The following is a 17,786-nucleotide window of genomic DNA, read 5'->3' as shown; positions in this document are numbered from 1 at the left end:
GTAGTCAGTTTTTTACAACCCACATAATGACAAATTCTGAAAATCAATCAAGACTTTCATTCACGGCTTTCATCACAGAGTTTCTTTATGAGAGAATATTTCCTGGTGACAAATAGCTAGTTGACTCATTTTCCAGCTGAAATTTATCTTATCTCAAGAAGTTTCTGGGAATATTTCCCCCGGAAATAGATACCCATTCTTTATTTGCTCTTATCGAAAGCCGGTTGCTAGCTGTTAACCTCAGCGAGAACAAGGTCATAGAGCAAACTCAAACAGGCCGGCGCGAGTTTTTGTATGCCGATTGCGCAACACTACAATTTATTCTTGAGCTGGGAGTTTTTGGTTGTCGGCAAAATGAGCACGCACCTCTAAACGAACGCTTTTGCGCAATAGGGGTGGGGTATTAGAGATTTCTGGAGGAGAATCAGTAAGAACCGGTTTACTGAGCACCGTGGAAACTCCTATAAAAGTGTCGTTGAAGGTAGTTTTACTATCCGACTTTCTTCGGTTCGAACTGTTTGTGAAATGCACTTTACTTCACTCGCCGTTGCCTTCCTTGCATGTGCCCTCGTGGTATCTGGAAGTGTGATTCGTGAAAAGAGACAGTGTGGATGTGCTCAGCCACAGCAGAGCCAGTGCTCATGCCAACAAGTTCAACAGACCCAATCTTGCTCGTGCCAATCTGCTCCAGTCCAACAACAAGCCCCATCCTGCTCTTGCGCTCAGCCACAACAAACCCAAACTGTTCAGGTAAAATTTTATCATTGTGATTTAGTTTTCAAAGTCGTATTTTAGGTTCAAGCTACTCAATGCGCTCCAGCCTGCCAACAGAGCTGCACACAACAGTGCCAGTCCTCCCCATCGGTGTCCCAATGCCAACCACAATGCCAACAACAATGCCAAACCCAATGCGCTCCAATGTACAACCCACCAACCACCACTACCACCACCCAGGCTCCAGTTGTTCAGTACCAACAGTGCCAACCAGTGTGCCAGCAACAATGTCAATCCACCTGTGTCCAGCAACAACAGCCAGCCGCTCAATGCCAACCACAATGCCAGCAGCAATGCAATGTTGCCTGTGATGCTCCATCCACCACCACCCAAGCTCCACAAGTGATCCAAATCCAACTCGAGATCCAACAAGCTCAAGCCCAATGCCAGCCACAATGCCAACAACAGTGCCAGTCATCGTGTGTCCAACAACAACAACCATCCAACCAATGCGACTCTGCCTGTAACACACAATGCTCCAACATCTGCCAACAAACCGCCCAGGCCACCCAAGAAGTCGTCTACAATACCAACCAAAACACCAACACCCAGATGTATGATCCATACAACAACCAAGGATCCAACAACTGCGCTCCAGCTTGCCAGCCAGCCTGTGATAACTCCTGCACTCAACAAGCTCAACCAATGTACCAACCATACGAAACCACCACTGGAGCTCCGGCCCAAGTCATCGAGATTGTCCTCCAAACCTCTGTTGCTCAATCTGCCCAATGTGCTCCACAATGCGAACAGTCCTGCCAGCAGCAATGTGTCCAACAACAACAGCCAGCTGCTCAATGCCAGACTGCCTGCCAGTCTTCCTGCTCCAACTCCTGCCAAGCTGCTCAACCAGCCACCCAAGCCTGCCAACAGACCCAACAGAACTCGTGCTCCTGCCAAGCCAACTACTCTCCATGCGGAAATGGACAATGCTGCCGCAGAAAGTAAATTAATTTGCTATTGTTTTGACATTTTTGTATATACCGAAACCATTCAGTTTCAATAAATCGATTTGAATTTAGTTGCTTCTCTCTTTAGTTCGTGTCGTTTTCCCTGAAAAGCGTCTTGTAATAATTCTTCATTTTCAAATTGAAAATAGGAAACGAGAATCTCGTTAGAACCACGAGGAAATTTCTTGTTCGCTATGATTTTGATTGTATAATTCCCGGGCATTGAGAATTCAGACAATACAAAGCAGAAACCTTTCACTTTTACTTTATTGTGATCATTCAAATGAGCAATGGGGATTGCAATTTGATGTAATGAGACTGAAAAAAAATAAATAGCCGAGATTTTCAGATTGAGGTGATTGGAACTCTTACAGACTCCGCCGCGACATACTTAACTTTTATAAAGAATATTCCGTTTCGTTTGTTCCCCTTCCACCTTGAAGAACAGCCTCAAATGGTCCATGGAGCAGTGATATTCAGTATCATAAAAAAAATGCCACGAAATTAGCTTGAAGCTTTTCTTTATGATAATTTTTTTGTTTCAAATGTGGATCAACAAAGCTTGGAGAGGAATCAACAAATATTACAAAAATTAGAAAGAAGAAAAACACTGATTTCAAAAAATTGATAGATCCGAATTATTAAATCGAATGAAATGAATGACAGCAAGGAACTACATCACTTTATGATTTATTTTGGGATATCCTCAACCATGATCATGAAACTTTTTGAGAGCTCCGTTAATTCTTCGGGCTATTCTTAAGACCCCCGTTGAATCATAAAGAGCCAACAAAAGTAGTAGCATACACAAAAGTAATTTTCAAATTTTGGAATTGCAAGGAATTCTGAATATCACTCTTTTGGATCGAAAAACACCAACATCTGAAATGTGTTCCTTGCGCAATCATCTTATGAATATCTATGTGGTTTTTGCGGTTATCTTCTTTGTCGCTCCGGTTCGCAGGATGAATCTTCCGCAGAAAAATGAACTTGTGAGATTTTCGATTAAAAACAGAAAAAAAAAACAACGTTTATTTTAGCAAAACAAGAATCTCATCTCCAGAGGCCGTATTCATGAAATTTACTTTTGTAAATAATTTACTTTCAAAAAATCAACTGAAAAAAGTGAAAATTAAAGGAAAATCATTTACTTTTTGATAAATACTCCTCTTTTTGGTAAATAGGGGTACCAATTTCGTTTGCTGTTTACAAACACTTTTTGGAAACTTTTCATTCCAAAAAAGTTATTTATGGAAGAATAGTATTGTAACATCAATATTATCTAACTTTAAACAGATATCTCGTTTCGTTCGTCTCGAAAATTATGTCTTTTGTTGCAAATGACATAAATGAATAGAGCATTGAATTTAAAGAAATGTGTCAAAAAATGAGCATATTTCAGTTGATAGTAATTGAGGAAATCTATTTCAAAGTAGTTTTCCTATCTAAAAAACAGGAAAATTATTTACAAATAGGAAAAAGATTTTCAATACATTTTCACGCTTCCATTTACCTTTTGGTAAATAATTCAGTTGATTTTTTGAGAGTAAACGATTTACAAAAGTAAATTTCACGAAAACGGCCTCAGATCCCTGGCTTAAATAGGTTTGGGATATATCTTGATGATGACATTAATTTTCTTTTTTGTCTTTTTTAAAAAACCTAAAAGGCTTATCAAACATCTAGATTACAGTTTTGTGGTCACTGCGATTGGGTTTTAAAAATCGGTTCTAACTCTTCATGTGAAGGATGGATGAGTAGTTTAAAATGAATGGTAAGAAATCAGAGAGTATGAAACATTTCAAAAAACTTTTATTATTATCCAATCTGTGAACCAAAATACATGTATGTACGTACTTTCAAAGTTAAGCTCCAGGGGTACGGCCGGATACTTTGAAGCTACAAGGAATTAAAATAACTAACCCGTCAAACCGATTCGATTATCAAAAATAAAATATCCAGTTTTCAACTTACCAGTTTCCATTTTCCCTTTACACTCTGTAATATTTGAATAGAGCATTCCTAGTTTATTCTAGTGCTCACTGCGCCTTTTTTTCAACTGCTTGCCTCACCATCCGAACACTTTTTTTTCCTGCGGTAAACAGTTTGCCCGGCATGAGACATAGACGCGGAGATAGAAAAAAGAGCGGAAAGGGCGGAAATCAATAAGTAATAGGTCTGGTGGGAGGATGAGAGGGGAATCCCTGGCACAGTATAAAAGCGAAGAATGAAACTGTTTTACCATCCGACTTTCTTCAGTTCGAACCATTTGTAAAATGCGCTATACTTCACTCGCCGTTGCCTTCCTTGTATGTACCCTCGTGGTATCTGGAAGTGTGATCCGTGAAAAGAGACAGTGTGGATGTGCTCAGCCACAGCAGAGCCAGTGCTCATGCCAACAAGTTCAACAGACTCAATCTTGCTCATGCCAATCTGCTCCAGTCCAACAACAATCCCCATCCTGCTCTTGCGCTCAACCACAACAAACCCAAACTATCCAGGTAAAATTTTATCATTGTGATTTAGTTTTCCAAGTCGTATTTTAGGTTCAAGCTACTCAATGCGCTCCAGCCTGCCAACAGAGCTGCACACAACAGTGCCAGTCCACCCCATCGGTGTCCCAATGCCAACCACAATGCCAACAACAATGCCAAACCCAATGCGCTCCAATGTACAACCCACCAACCACCACTACCACCACCCAGGCTCCAGTTGTTCAGTACCAACAGTGCCAACCAGTGTGCCAGCAACAATGTCAATCCACCTGTACCCAGCAACAACAGCCAGCTGCTCAGTGCCAACCACAATGCCAGCAGCAATGCAATGTTGCTTGTGATGCTCCATCCACCACCACCCAGGCTCCACAAGTGATCCAAATCCAACTCGAGATCCAACAAGCTCAAGCCCAATGCCAGCCACAATGCCAACAACAGTGCCAGTCATCATGTGTCCAACAACAACAACCATCCAACCAATGCGACTCTACCTGTAACACACAATGCTACAACATCTGCCAACAAACTGCCCAGGCTACTCAACAAGTCGTCTACAACCAAAACACCAACACCCAGATGTACAACCCATACAACAACCAAGGATCCAACAACTGTGATCCAGCTTGCCAGCCTGCCTGCGACAACTCCTGCACTTCCCAACAAGCTCAGCCAGTCTACCAACAACAGGCTCAGCCTACCTACCAGGTTCAATCTACCGCCGCCCCAATGTACGATCCATACAACAACAACCAAGGATCCAACAACTGCGCTCCAGCTTGCCAGCCAGCCTGTGACAACTCCTGCACTCAACAAGCTCAACCAATGTACCAACCATACGAAACCACCACTGGAGCTCCAGCCCAAGTCATTGAGATCGTCCTCCAAACCTCTGTTGCTCAATCTGCTCAATGTGCTTCACAATGCGAACAGTCCTGCCAGCAGCAATGTGTCCAACAACAACAGCCAGCTGCTCAATGCCAGACTGCATGCCAGTCTTCCTGCTCCAACTCCTGCCAAGCTGCTCAACCAGCTACACAGGCCTGCCAACAGACCCAACAGAACTCGTGCTCCTGCCAAGCCAACTACTCTCCATGCGGAAATGGACAATGCTGCCGCAGAAAGTAAGAAGGACCTAATCGATCGATCGAAGATTTATGGGTACCCCGCTGCTCAACAAATCTTTTTTGTATATTTCGACCCCAAACTTTATTGTTTTTGCCTCCTTGTTTTTCATGAACTCCATTAATAAATCATTTTAAACTCTAAATGACTTCGAATCAAAGCACATTTCAACAGGTTTCAATTTCCTAGAATTCCAATAAAAAGGAACTCCCCACCTATTATTTTTCTCGCGTGGGTTTTATTTGTTCACACTCTTCAAAACAGTGCCGCCGATTGGGCAAAGATCAAAAAGATGCGAGAAAACATCTGACGGAAACTTTTAACAGCTGATAAATGCAAGCGAATCCAATTGACGTAAAAATCGAATAGAGGAAGCTAGCACAAAAAAAGGAACCAGAATAAAGTGTATGTATTGCTTTAATGTATTAGGGTAATGCAAAAGTTTCGAAAACTCTTTCCGGAGGTTCCTCAAAACCATAGAAGGGTCGGCTGATACTAACGGCATCCTGATTCATTCTAGGTTTCTATTTTGTTTCTATCCATTTGATTTTTCGTATACAGCTTCGAAATTCTTCATAAGAACACTCATAAAAATCAACAGTGAAGTGTCATGTTTCAGGTTTTATTCAACAAAAATAACCACCTTTCATGTTTCTATCAGATTTCAAATGATTTCCACTTCGAGTTTATGGAAGCCCAATTTGTTGACTTCCATCCTAGTTAGTTTTTTGATCTTTTTCCTAGTTTTGTTTACAATGTTTACTTCCTTCGGGCGAAAATCACTTGACAATGTGCCGCTCGAAGTGCCTTTTTGCGCTCGGATTATTCCTCAAATACAGCTGATAAGGTCAAATCAACAGTTTGATTCATTGATGAGCTCACATACTCTTCGTAATTTTTAGATTACGAAGAGAGATGATTTCACAGACAGTATGCTGATTCAGGTTCTGGAATAACTACTATTGGATTTAGGAGTGAAAAAAGACTTTCAAAAAATCACTTTTAATGGAAAAACATAAAACAAGTAGAACAGTAAGGCATTTATTGAAACTGAATGGTTTCGGCATATACAAAAATGTCAAAGTAATAGCAAATTAATTTACTTTCTGCGGCAGCATTGTCCATTTCCGCATGGAGAGTAGTTGGCTTGGCAGGAGCACGAGTTCTGTTGGGTCTGTTGGCAGGCTTGGGTGGCTGGTTGAGCAGCTTGGCAGGAGTTGGAGCAGGAAGACTGGCAGGCAGTCTGGCATTGAGCAGCTGGCTGTTGTTGTTGAACACATTGCTGCTGGCAGGACTGTTCGCATTGTGGAGCACATTGGGCAGATTGCGCAACAGAGGTTTGGAGAACAATTTGGATGACTTGGGCTGGAGCTCCAGTTGTGGTTTCGTATGGTTGGTACATTGGTTGAGCTTGTTGAGTGCAGGAGTTATCACAGGCTGGCTGGCAAGCTGGAGCGCAGTTGTTGGATCCTTGGTTGTTGTATGGATCATACATCTGGGTGTTGGTGTTTTGGTTGGTGTTGTAGACGACTTGTTGGGTGGCCTGGGCGGTTTGTTGGCAGATGTTGGAGCATTGGGTGTTACAGGCAGAGTCGCATTGGTTGGATGATTGTTGTTGTTGGACACACGATGACTGGCACTGTTGTTGGCATTGTGGCTGGCATTGAGCTTGAGCTTGTTGGATCTCGAGTTGGATTTGGATCACTTGTGGAGCTTGGGTGGTGGTGGATGGAGCATCACAGGCAACATTGCATTGTTGTTGGCATTGTGGTTGGCATTGGGACACCGATGGGGAGGACTGGCACTGTTGTGTGCAGCTCTGTCGGCAGGCTGGAGCGCATTGAGTAGCTTGAACCTAAAATACGACTTTGAAAACTAAATCACAATGATAAAATTTTACCTGAACAGTTTGGGTTTGTTGTGGCTGAGCGCAAGAGCAGGATGGGGCTTGTTGTTGGACTGGAGCAGATTGGCATGAGCAAGAGTGAGTCTGTTGAACTTGTTGGCATGAGCACTGGCTCTGCTGTGGCTTAGCACATCCACACTGTCTCTTTTCACGGATCACACTTCCAGATACCACGAAGGCACATGCAAGGAAGGCAACGGCGAGTGAAGTAAAGCGCATTTCAGAAATAGCTCGAACCGAAGAAAGTCGGATGATAAGAAGACTCCGAAGTTCTCTTTTATACCAAATTGTCTCTTGCGCTCTAATGTCTTCCGCACTCTTTTTCCGCATGCGCGAGTAAACATTCCTTTGTAAAAAAAAGCAGCGTTCAGTACTGGTGCAGAGCATAATGGAAAACTTTTAAAACACTTGAGTAAACGAGAATGAGGTCTTTGGCATGCAATTTTCTGCAGTTTCCGTCAATAGTGGTGTCATTGTCTGTGCGCCGAGACAATTTTTGATGCAAATATTAATAGAGCTTGGTTAGAAAATAATTGATCATTGTGCTTTAGAGCAACTACAGTTCTCGTTCAGTATGATCAAAACCCAATGTAGGAGAATTAATTCATTTTAGAAAATTCTTAATCAAACTCTGAATATGAGTCAGAAAATGAATCATACATTGCTTCGAGTTTCCACCATCATTGCAGAGCTCACGTGTGACAAAGGAGCAAGTCTGGAAGTATGTCTAGACCGTTCTGATTTGCAGAAAATCTTGAGAATCTGATTTCGAACTCCTCTGAAATGAAAAAGTTGGATCAGGAAGTTTGAAATAAATTCCCACTTGTTCGTGGCGATGAGCAAAACAGAGTTGAGATGAGAAAACAAGATCCATACACAATTTAGAGCTGCCAAAGTGAAATTGGTCATTTTGAACCAAGATTCTGAAAATATAATGTTTTGAGGTTACTGTAACAGAAATGCATTTGTGATTTTTGATGTTCTGAGGGTGGCACTATGTACCAAAATAAACAATACATTTTTCACACACCTGCATTGTGCCAAAAAGTAATCAAAAGAGCCATGTAAGTCGTGAGAATCGTTGCCTGGACAAGAATTCCTATTTCTGTCCGTAGAGAGGACGACAATGTTTGCGACACACGCCTTTTCTGAATATCTAGTTTAAAATAGGCTGGATTCGATAAATTTTACCTTGTAGATACTGTAGATAATCAAAATATAAGAACAGAAACTGAGCATAAGAGTTGGGAAGCATAGGGCAAGTTCTAGGTCAGCAAAAAGCTCAGCGAATTTTACGGTCATGTCGTAAGACCAATTGGGACCAGTCAACATGAAGTTCTGAGTAATACAACCGATGACCCATACCAGAAAGATATAGACACAACCGATTACAAGAGAAATCTAAAGTTAGATAACTGAAAAATTTAGTGATAACACAACGGAAGACTTACAATCATCCATGGCGACCATTTGGTTGGTTTGGTTTTAAAGAAAGCGATTCCGATTCTCGTGGTCGATAAAATAGCCATAATCACAAACGTTGCTAGCCAAAGAGTGTTAGCTGTGCATCCAACAATCTGTCACTTGCACTTTAAGAATATCTCAAACTATGTACTTCAAACTCACTCTAACAAAGAAATCGACTTTTGAAATGAACACCGGAAAAATCAGAAAAATTCCAGTTAGGAAATGGCAGAAGGCTTGAGACACATCGCAATAGTTGAGCAGATTTATCAGTTTGTAAGATATATTCTCGCGAAGATCGTGTCTTGAATGAAGAGCCTAAGATCACAGATTTAAGTTCGAATTGTTTTTTTTAAGACTTACATGAATTATTAGTACATAGACTGGGAACACTATAGCCGAGAGTACGGTATAGATGATTCCAATCACGAGTAATTCTCGATCAGGGTTAATAACAGAATCTTGAGGCATTTTTTTTGGACTCGTCAGATTCGAAAACCCAAGGAATGCCAAAAAAAACTGCTGTATTTCTCAAGTGAGGCGTGTCTCGTGATTTGAGATCAAATGGATATGGGAAAATCTAGGAGAAAGTCTCACAAAGTCACAAAGGACTCTTCGGACTTTAGTCTGAAAAATCTTCCGTGAGAAAACACAACTTTCAAAAGGGACACCATTAGTGATATGTCGTCCGTTTTCAGAAATATGTGTCATCGTCTCTGTCAAAAATTTGAATATCTGAGAACTTGAAGAAATACTCAAAACTTCGAAGCTTTTGAGAGATGCGATGAATAACTTTAGAGCTTGTTCCATCTGGTTCTGAAGCTTCTGAGGACCTCGAAATTATTTCTAGTATTCCCTGTAACGTTAGGACTCTTTTGAGAAATTTATATGTGAACTTATTTCTTCAACGACGGCATTTCAATTCATTATTATTGACTCTTCTGTGAATTTCTAGGTTGCGCAGTCAAGAAAAACGAATCGACTAATATGACATCGTCATTTCAAGCATTCGTTCTGGTAAACCGAACAATGAACTCGATTTTCAGTATTGGGAACTGTTCTTCTTCTCGGAATATTAGATAGCTTGTTGTTGATTACATCTCAGAAAATCTTACACTATTTATGTTTCTCAGAATGAAGAGATACGAGGTGAAATTGAAAATCAACATCGAAAAATATAACAAAAAATCTGGCTGTGAAAGAAAATGACTAAATGGAATTTCTATGTTATAGGGTCAATTGCCTAAAATTCATGATTAAAGTCGGAATATGTGTCAGATAAGGAATCATGGATTGCTTCGAGGTTCCACCAGAATCGTCAAGAGCTCACGTGTGGCAAAGGAGCAAGTATGGAAGACCGTTCTGATTTGCAAAAAGACTTAAGAATCTGATTTCGAACCCCTCTGAAATGAGAAACGTTTGATAAGAGAACTTGAAAAATAAATCCCAACTGGTTTGTGGCGATGAGCAGAAAAGAATTAAGATGAGAAAACAAGATCCAGGCGCAATTGAAAGATGCCAAAGTGAAATTGGTCATTTTGAACCAAGACTCTGAAAAAATTTTTATTGAGGCTACTGTACTTGAAACTGTGATTTGTGATTTGTGATTCGCTGAGACCGGCGTACTAAAATAATGAACTTTTACACACCTGCATTATGCCAAAAAGTAATCAAAATAGCCATGTAAGTCGTGAGAATCGTTGCCTGGATAAGAATTCCGATTTCTATTCGTAGAGAGGAAGACAACGTTGGAGACACACGCCTTTTCTAAATATCTATTTTGGACTAAATTCTGAATTCGACAAATGTTACCTTGTAAACGCTGTAGATAATCAAAATATAAGAGCAAAAACTGAGCATCAGAGTGGGGAAACATAGCACAAGTTCTAGATTAGCGAAAGTTTCAGCAAACTTTACGGTCATATCGTAAGACCAATTCGGACCGGTCAGCATGAAATTTTGAGTAATACAACCGATTGCCCAGACCAAGAAAATATAGACAGCGCCGATTACAAGAGATATCTGAAATTGGGTCACTGAAAACAAGAACAAATCGGAAAACTCACGATCATCCATGGCGACCACTTGTTGTGTTTTATTTTGAAGAAAGCTATTCCGATTCTTGTGCTCGATAAAATAGTCATAATGGCAAACGTTGCTAGCCAAAGAGTATTGGCGTGCATCCCACAATCTGTTACTTGCATGGTAAAAGTATCTCATACTACTTTAAAGGTGGGGGGACGGGAGATTTTTCGTAGTTTTTTTGTAGCTAGAGTATGCATTCTACCGTCACGGTGTACAACGCTTAATGTCACTCTGCGTACAGCTGTCGTCCTCGCCTTTATGTATGCAATCGGCTTTCTCTTTGCCCGCGTGGCTCAGTCGGTAGCGGCGCCGCACCCTCAATCATCGCCCTCACAAGTTCAACTCCTCGAGAGGCATCTTTGAACGGAATATCGAGAACATTATTTTTTCATGTCCCTCCACCTTTAAACTTACTCTAACAAAGAAATCGACTTTTGAAATGAACACCGGAAAAATCAGAAAAATTCCAGTTAGTAAATGGCAGAAGGCTTGAGACACATCGCAATAGTTGAGCAGATTTATCAGTTTGTAAGATATATTCTCGCGAAGATCGTGTCTTGAATGAAGAGCCTAAGATCACAGATTTAAGTTCGAAATGTTTTTTTTAAAGACTTACATGAATTATTAGTACATAGACTGGGAACACTATAGCCGAGAGTACGGTATAGATGATTCCAATCACTAGTAATTCTCGATCAGGGTTAAGAACAGAATTTTGAGACATTTTTTCTGAATTCGTCAGATTCCGAATCTCCCAGTATGTCATAAAATTGGCCTAGACCCATGAAGTCCAACAAATAAAGCGTTTGTTGTGGAATTCAACTGTTTTTGTTTCAATAATCTTTTGAAAATATAAATCGTTGGGTTTTGATCAAGCTAACATGAAAATCGTGTATTTAAGTACGAAACTACACTTTTCTTGCCGATTTCGTCAATAATTACACCTAACAACTTTTTTGGAGCAAGAATACACATGACGAATTTCGAAACATTTGAACCAGATAATTACCAATCTAGAAAACTTGACAAGGATTTTCAACACACGAGGTGAGATCTTTAAGTTTTCTACCAACTTCGTTGGTCACAAAAATTGTTGTATTCAAAGGGAAAAAAATGTGACAAGAATTTTAACTTTTTCGATAATAATTAACAAAATATTGTGCAGTATTTAAAACTAAGAGTGACAAATTCTATCAACACACCGAAGTTTACAGAAACTGCGGAACTCCAACAATAAAAATGGCATGACGTTGCTGTGGTCTTTTGTATGGACATCAAATGAAAATTCAGATAACTCAAAATCATTTTTTAGAACTGTTCAAATCGATGAAAAAATTTCTTAAAGACTTCATTCGTGAAATCGTGTCTCAATAATTGCTCTATAATTCTTTGTTATGAGGCCATCCAGTGAATTTTGATGTAGCACAATCATATGATCACAGCAGTTGATCTCCTCCTGTTGCCTGAATCTTTTGTTGATGATGAAGCTCCAACTATTGTAACCGATGGGGATTTACGGAAAATCGTCAGTAATCGATATCGAACACTTCTGAAAAATTTTAAATCTTCAAATTCTAATCTGCAAACGCAAACCTATTTGTGGCAACGAGAAGAAATGCGTTCAGGTGTGGAAAAGCAAACCCAGAAACCGTTGAGCACATCCAAAGTGATGTCGGTCATTCTAAAACAAGATTCTGAAAGTGTTCATAAATTACAACCGTTTTTTTCTTGTTTTCGGCTACCTGCATTATGCCAGAGAGCCATCATAATAGCCATGTATAACGTAAGTACAAATGCTTGTGGAAGAATTCCTATTTCCATCAGGGGAGAAATTAAGTTTTGAGATTGTGCGTTTTTGTCTAAAGCATGCTGCATTAGAACAAAAACAAAAACTTGTAAACTTCGTTCACCTATAGATTTTTCCCAGAATCAATAAATATGATCCAAAATTAAGAAGCATAATTGGAAAAGCAACGTAAAGCTCCAAAGGAGTCAGAATATCTGTAAACACCACACTCGTGTCGTACTGCCAGGCTTTGTTATGAAAAAATGTTACAGCAAGGCGGGTTATAGACAAAACTGCAATGATGACAAAAGATGCCATCCATGTCGTATTCGCTGTATATCCCATAATCTGAAAACAGACTTTAGAAATACTTAAAACTTGAAAAACAGATGCTCACTCTAACGAGCGGGTCAACTTTTTTAGCTAGAAATGGGAAAATTATATAGATTCCTGCGGAGGCCTGAACGGCAGATTGTATAATATCGCATAGATTAAGCATGTTCGTAAGTTTGTAGGATATACTCTTATTCAGCTTTTTTATTGACCGTAATGTCTGAAACATCTCCGATATCTTCAGAAAGTAATGTTTAACTCATATAGATAACGGGAATGTATACAGGAAATACTAAAATCGATAAGACACTATAGATTGCCCCAATTATTACATGTCCTTTGTTTGACTTGATTTCAAAGATACCATAGTTGGAATCAGACATGTTTGATTTCAAAGATACATCCCGTCTGTTTGAAGAAAAGTTATAACACAGCTTACACAACTTCTTCGAATTCTTGACTAAATTCCATGGGGCAAGAAAGAACCGAGGTAATATTAGTGATGCTGTTATTGCTCGCAATCAAATAAGATTAGTTACATTAATGTCGTTTAGAGTCTGGCTTGCTGCATAACGAGATTCTATATATTGCTTGAAATTTTCATTATAGATCGTTCAAGCAATTTTTCGGAAAATAAAGTAAATCTATGTCGGGGGGTACGACGAATTCGAACGTTTTCAAAATCGAACAGACCTGTCCCAAATTGGAACGCTGCCTGCAACAGAGCGCGCATGAAAGCACACACAAAACAGAGTTCCAATTTGGGACTGTTCGACCCCTTACCAGTTCGAACTTGTAACAGTTCGATTCTGTCCGCGTTCTGTTCTGGTACGTGTGCGAGAAAAGGACTGTTCTGAATTGAATCAGTTCGATTTTAGGTCTGTTCGATTTTGAAAACGTTCGAATTCGTCGTACCCCCATAAGTCGAAAACAGCGGCAGAAACATCTAAACATCAAAATTTAATGTAGTTTCTGGGAAAAAAACCTGACGAATAAAAAATTGATGAACTGCCTAAATCTGGACGAAAAATTTTAAAGCATGTAATAGAAGGTCTCCTAACTTTTAACATTGAGCCAATTTATCTTGCTTTTTGTCAAAGATATAAAAAAATGTTAACAGATAATTTTTTATCATATTATCATAAGTATTTTGTTCGTTGACACATTTTTGGTATCTTGCATTTTTATATATTTTTTGATATCCAATTTTTTGAATTGAGATAGTTGAGCTCAAACTTTACAGTGTGGTCGGCCTTCTATTACAGGTTCTACGATATTAGTTTATCTTTATTTTCTTGATTATCATCAATTCAAATTTCTTCCGGAGCAGACTATAAAGCCTTCTGAACAAAATAAACATAAGCAAAGAGTAAACCAAGAAAAGTGCCATCACATAAAGAATTGCATCAATACAAAAATATTCCAACATTCCCATTTCGACGCCAGGAAGTTTGAAGACTTTGTGAAGTCCTGGGTTAGCAGCAGCGAACTCAACCCATTTCGTGAACCTCTCTTTGGGAGTCTCCGGCTTCTCATTGAGCATCTTTTGGAGCATTTTTGCGTTGCGGCGATAGCTGAGAAGAATATAAAAATGAAATTGAGAAGATCAAAAGAACGGATTACCTCGAATCAAACAGAATGGCTCTCAATGCCTTTTCAATGCTTTCCTCGGTTAATTGAGTCTTGTCCAGTCGGACTGTTGTTCCTCGGTGCACACCTGAAAACAGGAAGTAAGTTTGAGACTCAAACTTTGAGTTGAAAACACCCTCAATCAGGTTTTTGAACTCACCGTTATCAGTGTTATGAGGCTGATCAGCAAAAAGAGGAATCGAAATGATCGGTTTGCCAGCATACGATACTTCATTAAAGGAGTTTAGACCAAGATGGGATATGAATCCCACGACACGTGCATCATCTGAAACTTGCTGCTAAGATGATCATCAGTGAAATTTTGTGAATCACTTACTCAGTAAATCTGTTTGTGGTAGCCAATCCATTACAACAACGTTCTTAGCTTCCTCAAACATTCTCTCCTCGCCATGTTTTATCTCATACTTCCAAAGGAATGTGTATCCTGGGAACTTTTTGAAAACCTTCACAAAATTTTTGACCGCATATCTTGGATATACATCACCAGCAACTTGTGTTCCAAAACTGAATAGAATTGTTCCGTTGCGAGATTTTGACAAAATAGATTCCAAATTCTCATTCAATGGTTTTGGAGACCGAAGATTTATTCCACCAATGAGTTGGAATCTGTGATGAAGAGGTCTTGGTTTCTCCATTATTTCATTCGAGTTTATAAAACTCAAATCGATTTTCGATAGAGCCCTATCAATGCTGAACTTTTTTCCAAAACGTTTTCGAAAAATTTGCTCTTGTGTAGCCTTAATCTCCGGAATCTGTATAAAATGAAGATAAGCCCAGTTGATAACATTCCAGAATTTCCCATAAAGAGTTGTGATATCAGCTGGTTGAAATAGTGCTGAAGCTGGAACTTTTGATTTGAAGGATATGAAATCAAAACTCACGGATTGTTGTAGACGGGGGATTTGGAATTCCAATTACTATGGTTTGTAGGGAAGTGATTGGACAAGGATTAGAAGTGGCTCGAGCTGGTATATTGAACAGAGAGATGATTCCAAGAGCACAAAAATCAAAGTCAGAGGTTATAGCGATATCGTATTTTTTTGAAGCTATGAAGTCTAGAAGATGGTCGTCGTTGACGCTGTCTGGAATTCCTGTATTTTTTTTTTCTCAATTGTTTTCTTTCTTACGTTCACAAATATCATGTCCGATTTGATTCCATTCTCTGAAGTTTCCATAATAAAACTCCAGCTCCTTGAATGGGTCTTGTAGATGTGGCCGTTTCGCCCATCCAGTTCCATTTTTCATATCTATCGAATAGATTCGTTCTGCTCGATTTCCGCCGTTTCCGATCACCATGTCATTGATCCTTATATTACAAGATCCTAAGAACATTTTAGTTTGAATTGTTCGTTCACTATCTCACCACAGTATGGCCTTTCTCTACTAAAACATTGATCAATGAATCCGCGAAGTCCAAATGGCTTTTTCCATAGACCGTAGTGTAAAACAGAACTCTCAATGAAAAGATTCCATGTGGGATGCATAGAATAAAGAACAAAATTTTGAATAATTTGAACATGATTCTCAAAAAAAAGTGAATTGATAAGAGATGTCTGCAATGACTGCTTTTGTGGGTCAAAACTTAAAAATAAATACTCACAACTTGTTATTGATGAATGCCTGTCATAACAATTGATGGTTTAAAGATCAACAGTGTTCAAAAGTATGTTGCGGTCGGTAAACTTGAAAAGAGTCCTTGAAATGGTTTGAAATGTTCATGATTGTTTTTCCAGTTAAAAATGTTGAAAAAAATTGTATGATTTCACTCCATCAGATGGTTACAAACAGAATAAATGTGAATTTAACAGATCATGCTTATCAGGGTCGAAAAAGTTGATTGAAAATTTTTTTTGGATAATCGAGGGAGAGGTGTTTGAATTTGAGGAAGAGTTTTATTTTGAGAAAGATCCTAGATGTTTTTTAAATATCTGTGCATCGCTCCGGTATGACTTACTTTTATCTGTAATCTTCTTCTCTGCATCTCCCAATCTGCTACACTCTCTTCCTCTGCTACCTCTCATCATCTTTTGCAAACTTTTGGATGTTTCTTGTCATCCACAACCTTCTTTGTATTAACACCGTTCTCTTTTCAGATAGCTCCACATTCACTGAAGTCTTCTCCGTTTCCAGCTCAAGCCAAAAACCGTCGATTCTCGTTTTTGAACATATATCAATAAATTTATAATTATTGAGCTCTTTCTTACTGTTTTATGTTTCTGTTGATTTCAAATGCTATTTATTTCTCCCGTCTCAGGCTGTGTTAAAGAACCACTGGTGAAGTAAGATCCCACAAAGATGCCTACTACCGTAACCTAACTAGTAAGAATATGATTATTTCCCGGATATATTTTCTCATTTTTCACAGCATTTTGTCGTTTTTCTGTTTTTTTCCTCCAGAAATTCGCAACATAAAAGTTTGTATCAGTGAAAGGATTGGCTGAAAACGCACGGAAAACGAGAAAAAAACATCCTGAAAATAAACAAGTTTTGAAATTAGTTGTCGTTGTGGGACCTTCCGATACTGTCACATACGTGTTCCTTCAACAGCTCTTCGTCCAGAATAATAAACGCTCTACATTTTGTATTCACCCTGAAACTGTATGAAACTTGTGAGTTCAGTAAAATTGATTTAACTGTAAGTTTCCGTTGTAGCTCTTTCCTCTAAGAGAAAAATAAGAGACGAATGAAAAACAAGAGCACGGTCATCATCCACAGTACTCTTCTGGTACAAGATCTAAAAATTAAGCATACTTGCGGACGGGCCCAAAGCGGGCCGTGGCGGGCCCTGTCATAGTTTCTTTTAGGATTGATATTTTTGACCAACTAAATTAGAAATGGTAGAACTTGACGAGCACTACAAAATGATACTATTTGGTACACTGTGTCATGTTTGAGAACAAAGTTACAGACCAAATGGGCCGAAAAAACCGGCCCAGCCTGGCCCGCATTTGCAGCTTTTTGGCTTGTAACTTTGTTCACAACTATGATACAGTGTCTCAAATAGTATCATTTTGTAGTGCTCGTCAAGTTCTACCATTTCTAATTTAGTTGGTCAAAAATATCAATCCTAAAGAGAAACTAGGATTTCACCACATTGGTGGTTAAGAGGACAGTGTCGTCCACTTTTTTATGAGTCGCTCGAGGAACCACATACCTATTGAACAAGACAAAACTAAGTGAATATAGCATTGAGAAGGGACTGAAAGCCATTCTTTTTGATA

The 17,786-nt window shown here is 39.2% G+C and overlaps 6 protein-coding genes across 6 annotated transcripts in view; 2 read left to right on the top strand and 4 right to left on the bottom strand.

Moving 5' to 3' along the window:
* Positions 1-525: 525 nt before the first annotated feature.
* On the top strand, positions 526-1,722 carry Cbr-abu-6 (the record flags this gene model as incomplete). Its single annotated transcript, XM_002636340.1, has 2 exons — positions 526-750; positions 796-1,722. The coding sequence occupies 2 exons, from the start codon at positions 526-528 to the stop codon at positions 1,720-1,722; spliced, it is 1,152 nt and encodes a 383-aa protein (XP_002636386.1).
* A 2,278-nt stretch (positions 1,723-4,000) lies between these two features.
* Cbr-abu-7 lies at positions 4,001-5,344 on the top strand (the record flags this gene model as incomplete). Its single annotated transcript, XM_002636341.1, has 2 exons — positions 4,001-4,225; positions 4,271-5,344. The coding sequence occupies 2 exons, from the start codon at positions 4,001-4,003 to the stop codon at positions 5,342-5,344; spliced, it is 1,299 nt and encodes a 432-aa protein (XP_002636387.1).
* A 1,096-nt stretch (positions 5,345-6,440) lies between these two features.
* On the bottom strand, positions 6,441-7,466 carry CBG08691 (the record flags this gene model as incomplete). The annotated part of the gene is made up of 2 exons (XM_002636342.1): positions 6,441-7,196; positions 7,242-7,466. 2 exons carry the CDS (start codon positions 7,464-7,466, stop codon positions 6,441-6,443), a joined length of 981 nt encoding a protein of 326 aa, XP_002636388.1.
* A 435-nt stretch (positions 7,467-7,901) lies between these two features.
* Positions 7,902-9,182, bottom strand: Cbr-srt-64 (the record flags this gene model as incomplete). Its single annotated transcript, XM_002636343.1, has 7 exons — positions 7,902-8,025; positions 8,071-8,170; positions 8,278-8,395; positions 8,439-8,648; positions 8,699-8,824; positions 8,874-9,029; positions 9,075-9,182. The coding sequence occupies 7 exons, from the start codon at positions 9,180-9,182 to the stop codon at positions 7,902-7,904; spliced, it is 942 nt and encodes a 313-aa protein (XP_002636389.1).
* Positions 9,183-11,126: 1,944 nt separating this feature from the next.
* Positions 11,127-11,520, bottom strand: CBG08693 (the record flags this gene model as incomplete). The annotated part of the gene is made up of 2 exons (XM_002636344.2): positions 11,127-11,366; positions 11,413-11,520. The coding sequence occupies 2 exons, from the start codon at positions 11,518-11,520 to the stop codon at positions 11,127-11,129; spliced, it is 348 nt and encodes a 115-aa protein (XP_002636390.2).
* A 2,746-nt stretch (positions 11,521-14,266) lies between these two features.
* Cbr-ugt-51 overlaps positions 14,267-17,786 on the bottom strand; it is a gene marked incomplete at both ends in the record, with an annotated part of 8,476 nt that continues 4,956 nt past the window's right edge. Inside the window, 4 exons of the mRNA XM_002636345.1 lie at positions 14,267-14,489; positions 14,539-14,632; positions 14,705-14,830; positions 14,882-15,400. Of these exons, the coding sequence (XP_002636391.1) occupies positions 14,267-14,489; positions 14,539-14,632; positions 14,705-14,830; positions 14,882-15,400 (962 nt within the window). The remainder of the gene's footprint in view (positions 14,490-14,538; positions 14,633-14,704; positions 14,831-14,881; positions 15,401-17,786) is intronic.

This window comes from Caenorhabditis briggsae (assembly GCF_000004555.2).
Source record: "Caenorhabditis briggsae complete genome, chrV, whole genome shotgun sequence".
Lineage (NCBI taxonomy): Eukaryota > Metazoa > Nematoda > Chromadorea > Rhabditida > Rhabditidae > Caenorhabditis > Caenorhabditis briggsae.
Note: the sequence above shows the minus strand (reverse complement) of the source record. Positions and strands in the feature narration are given on the sequence as shown.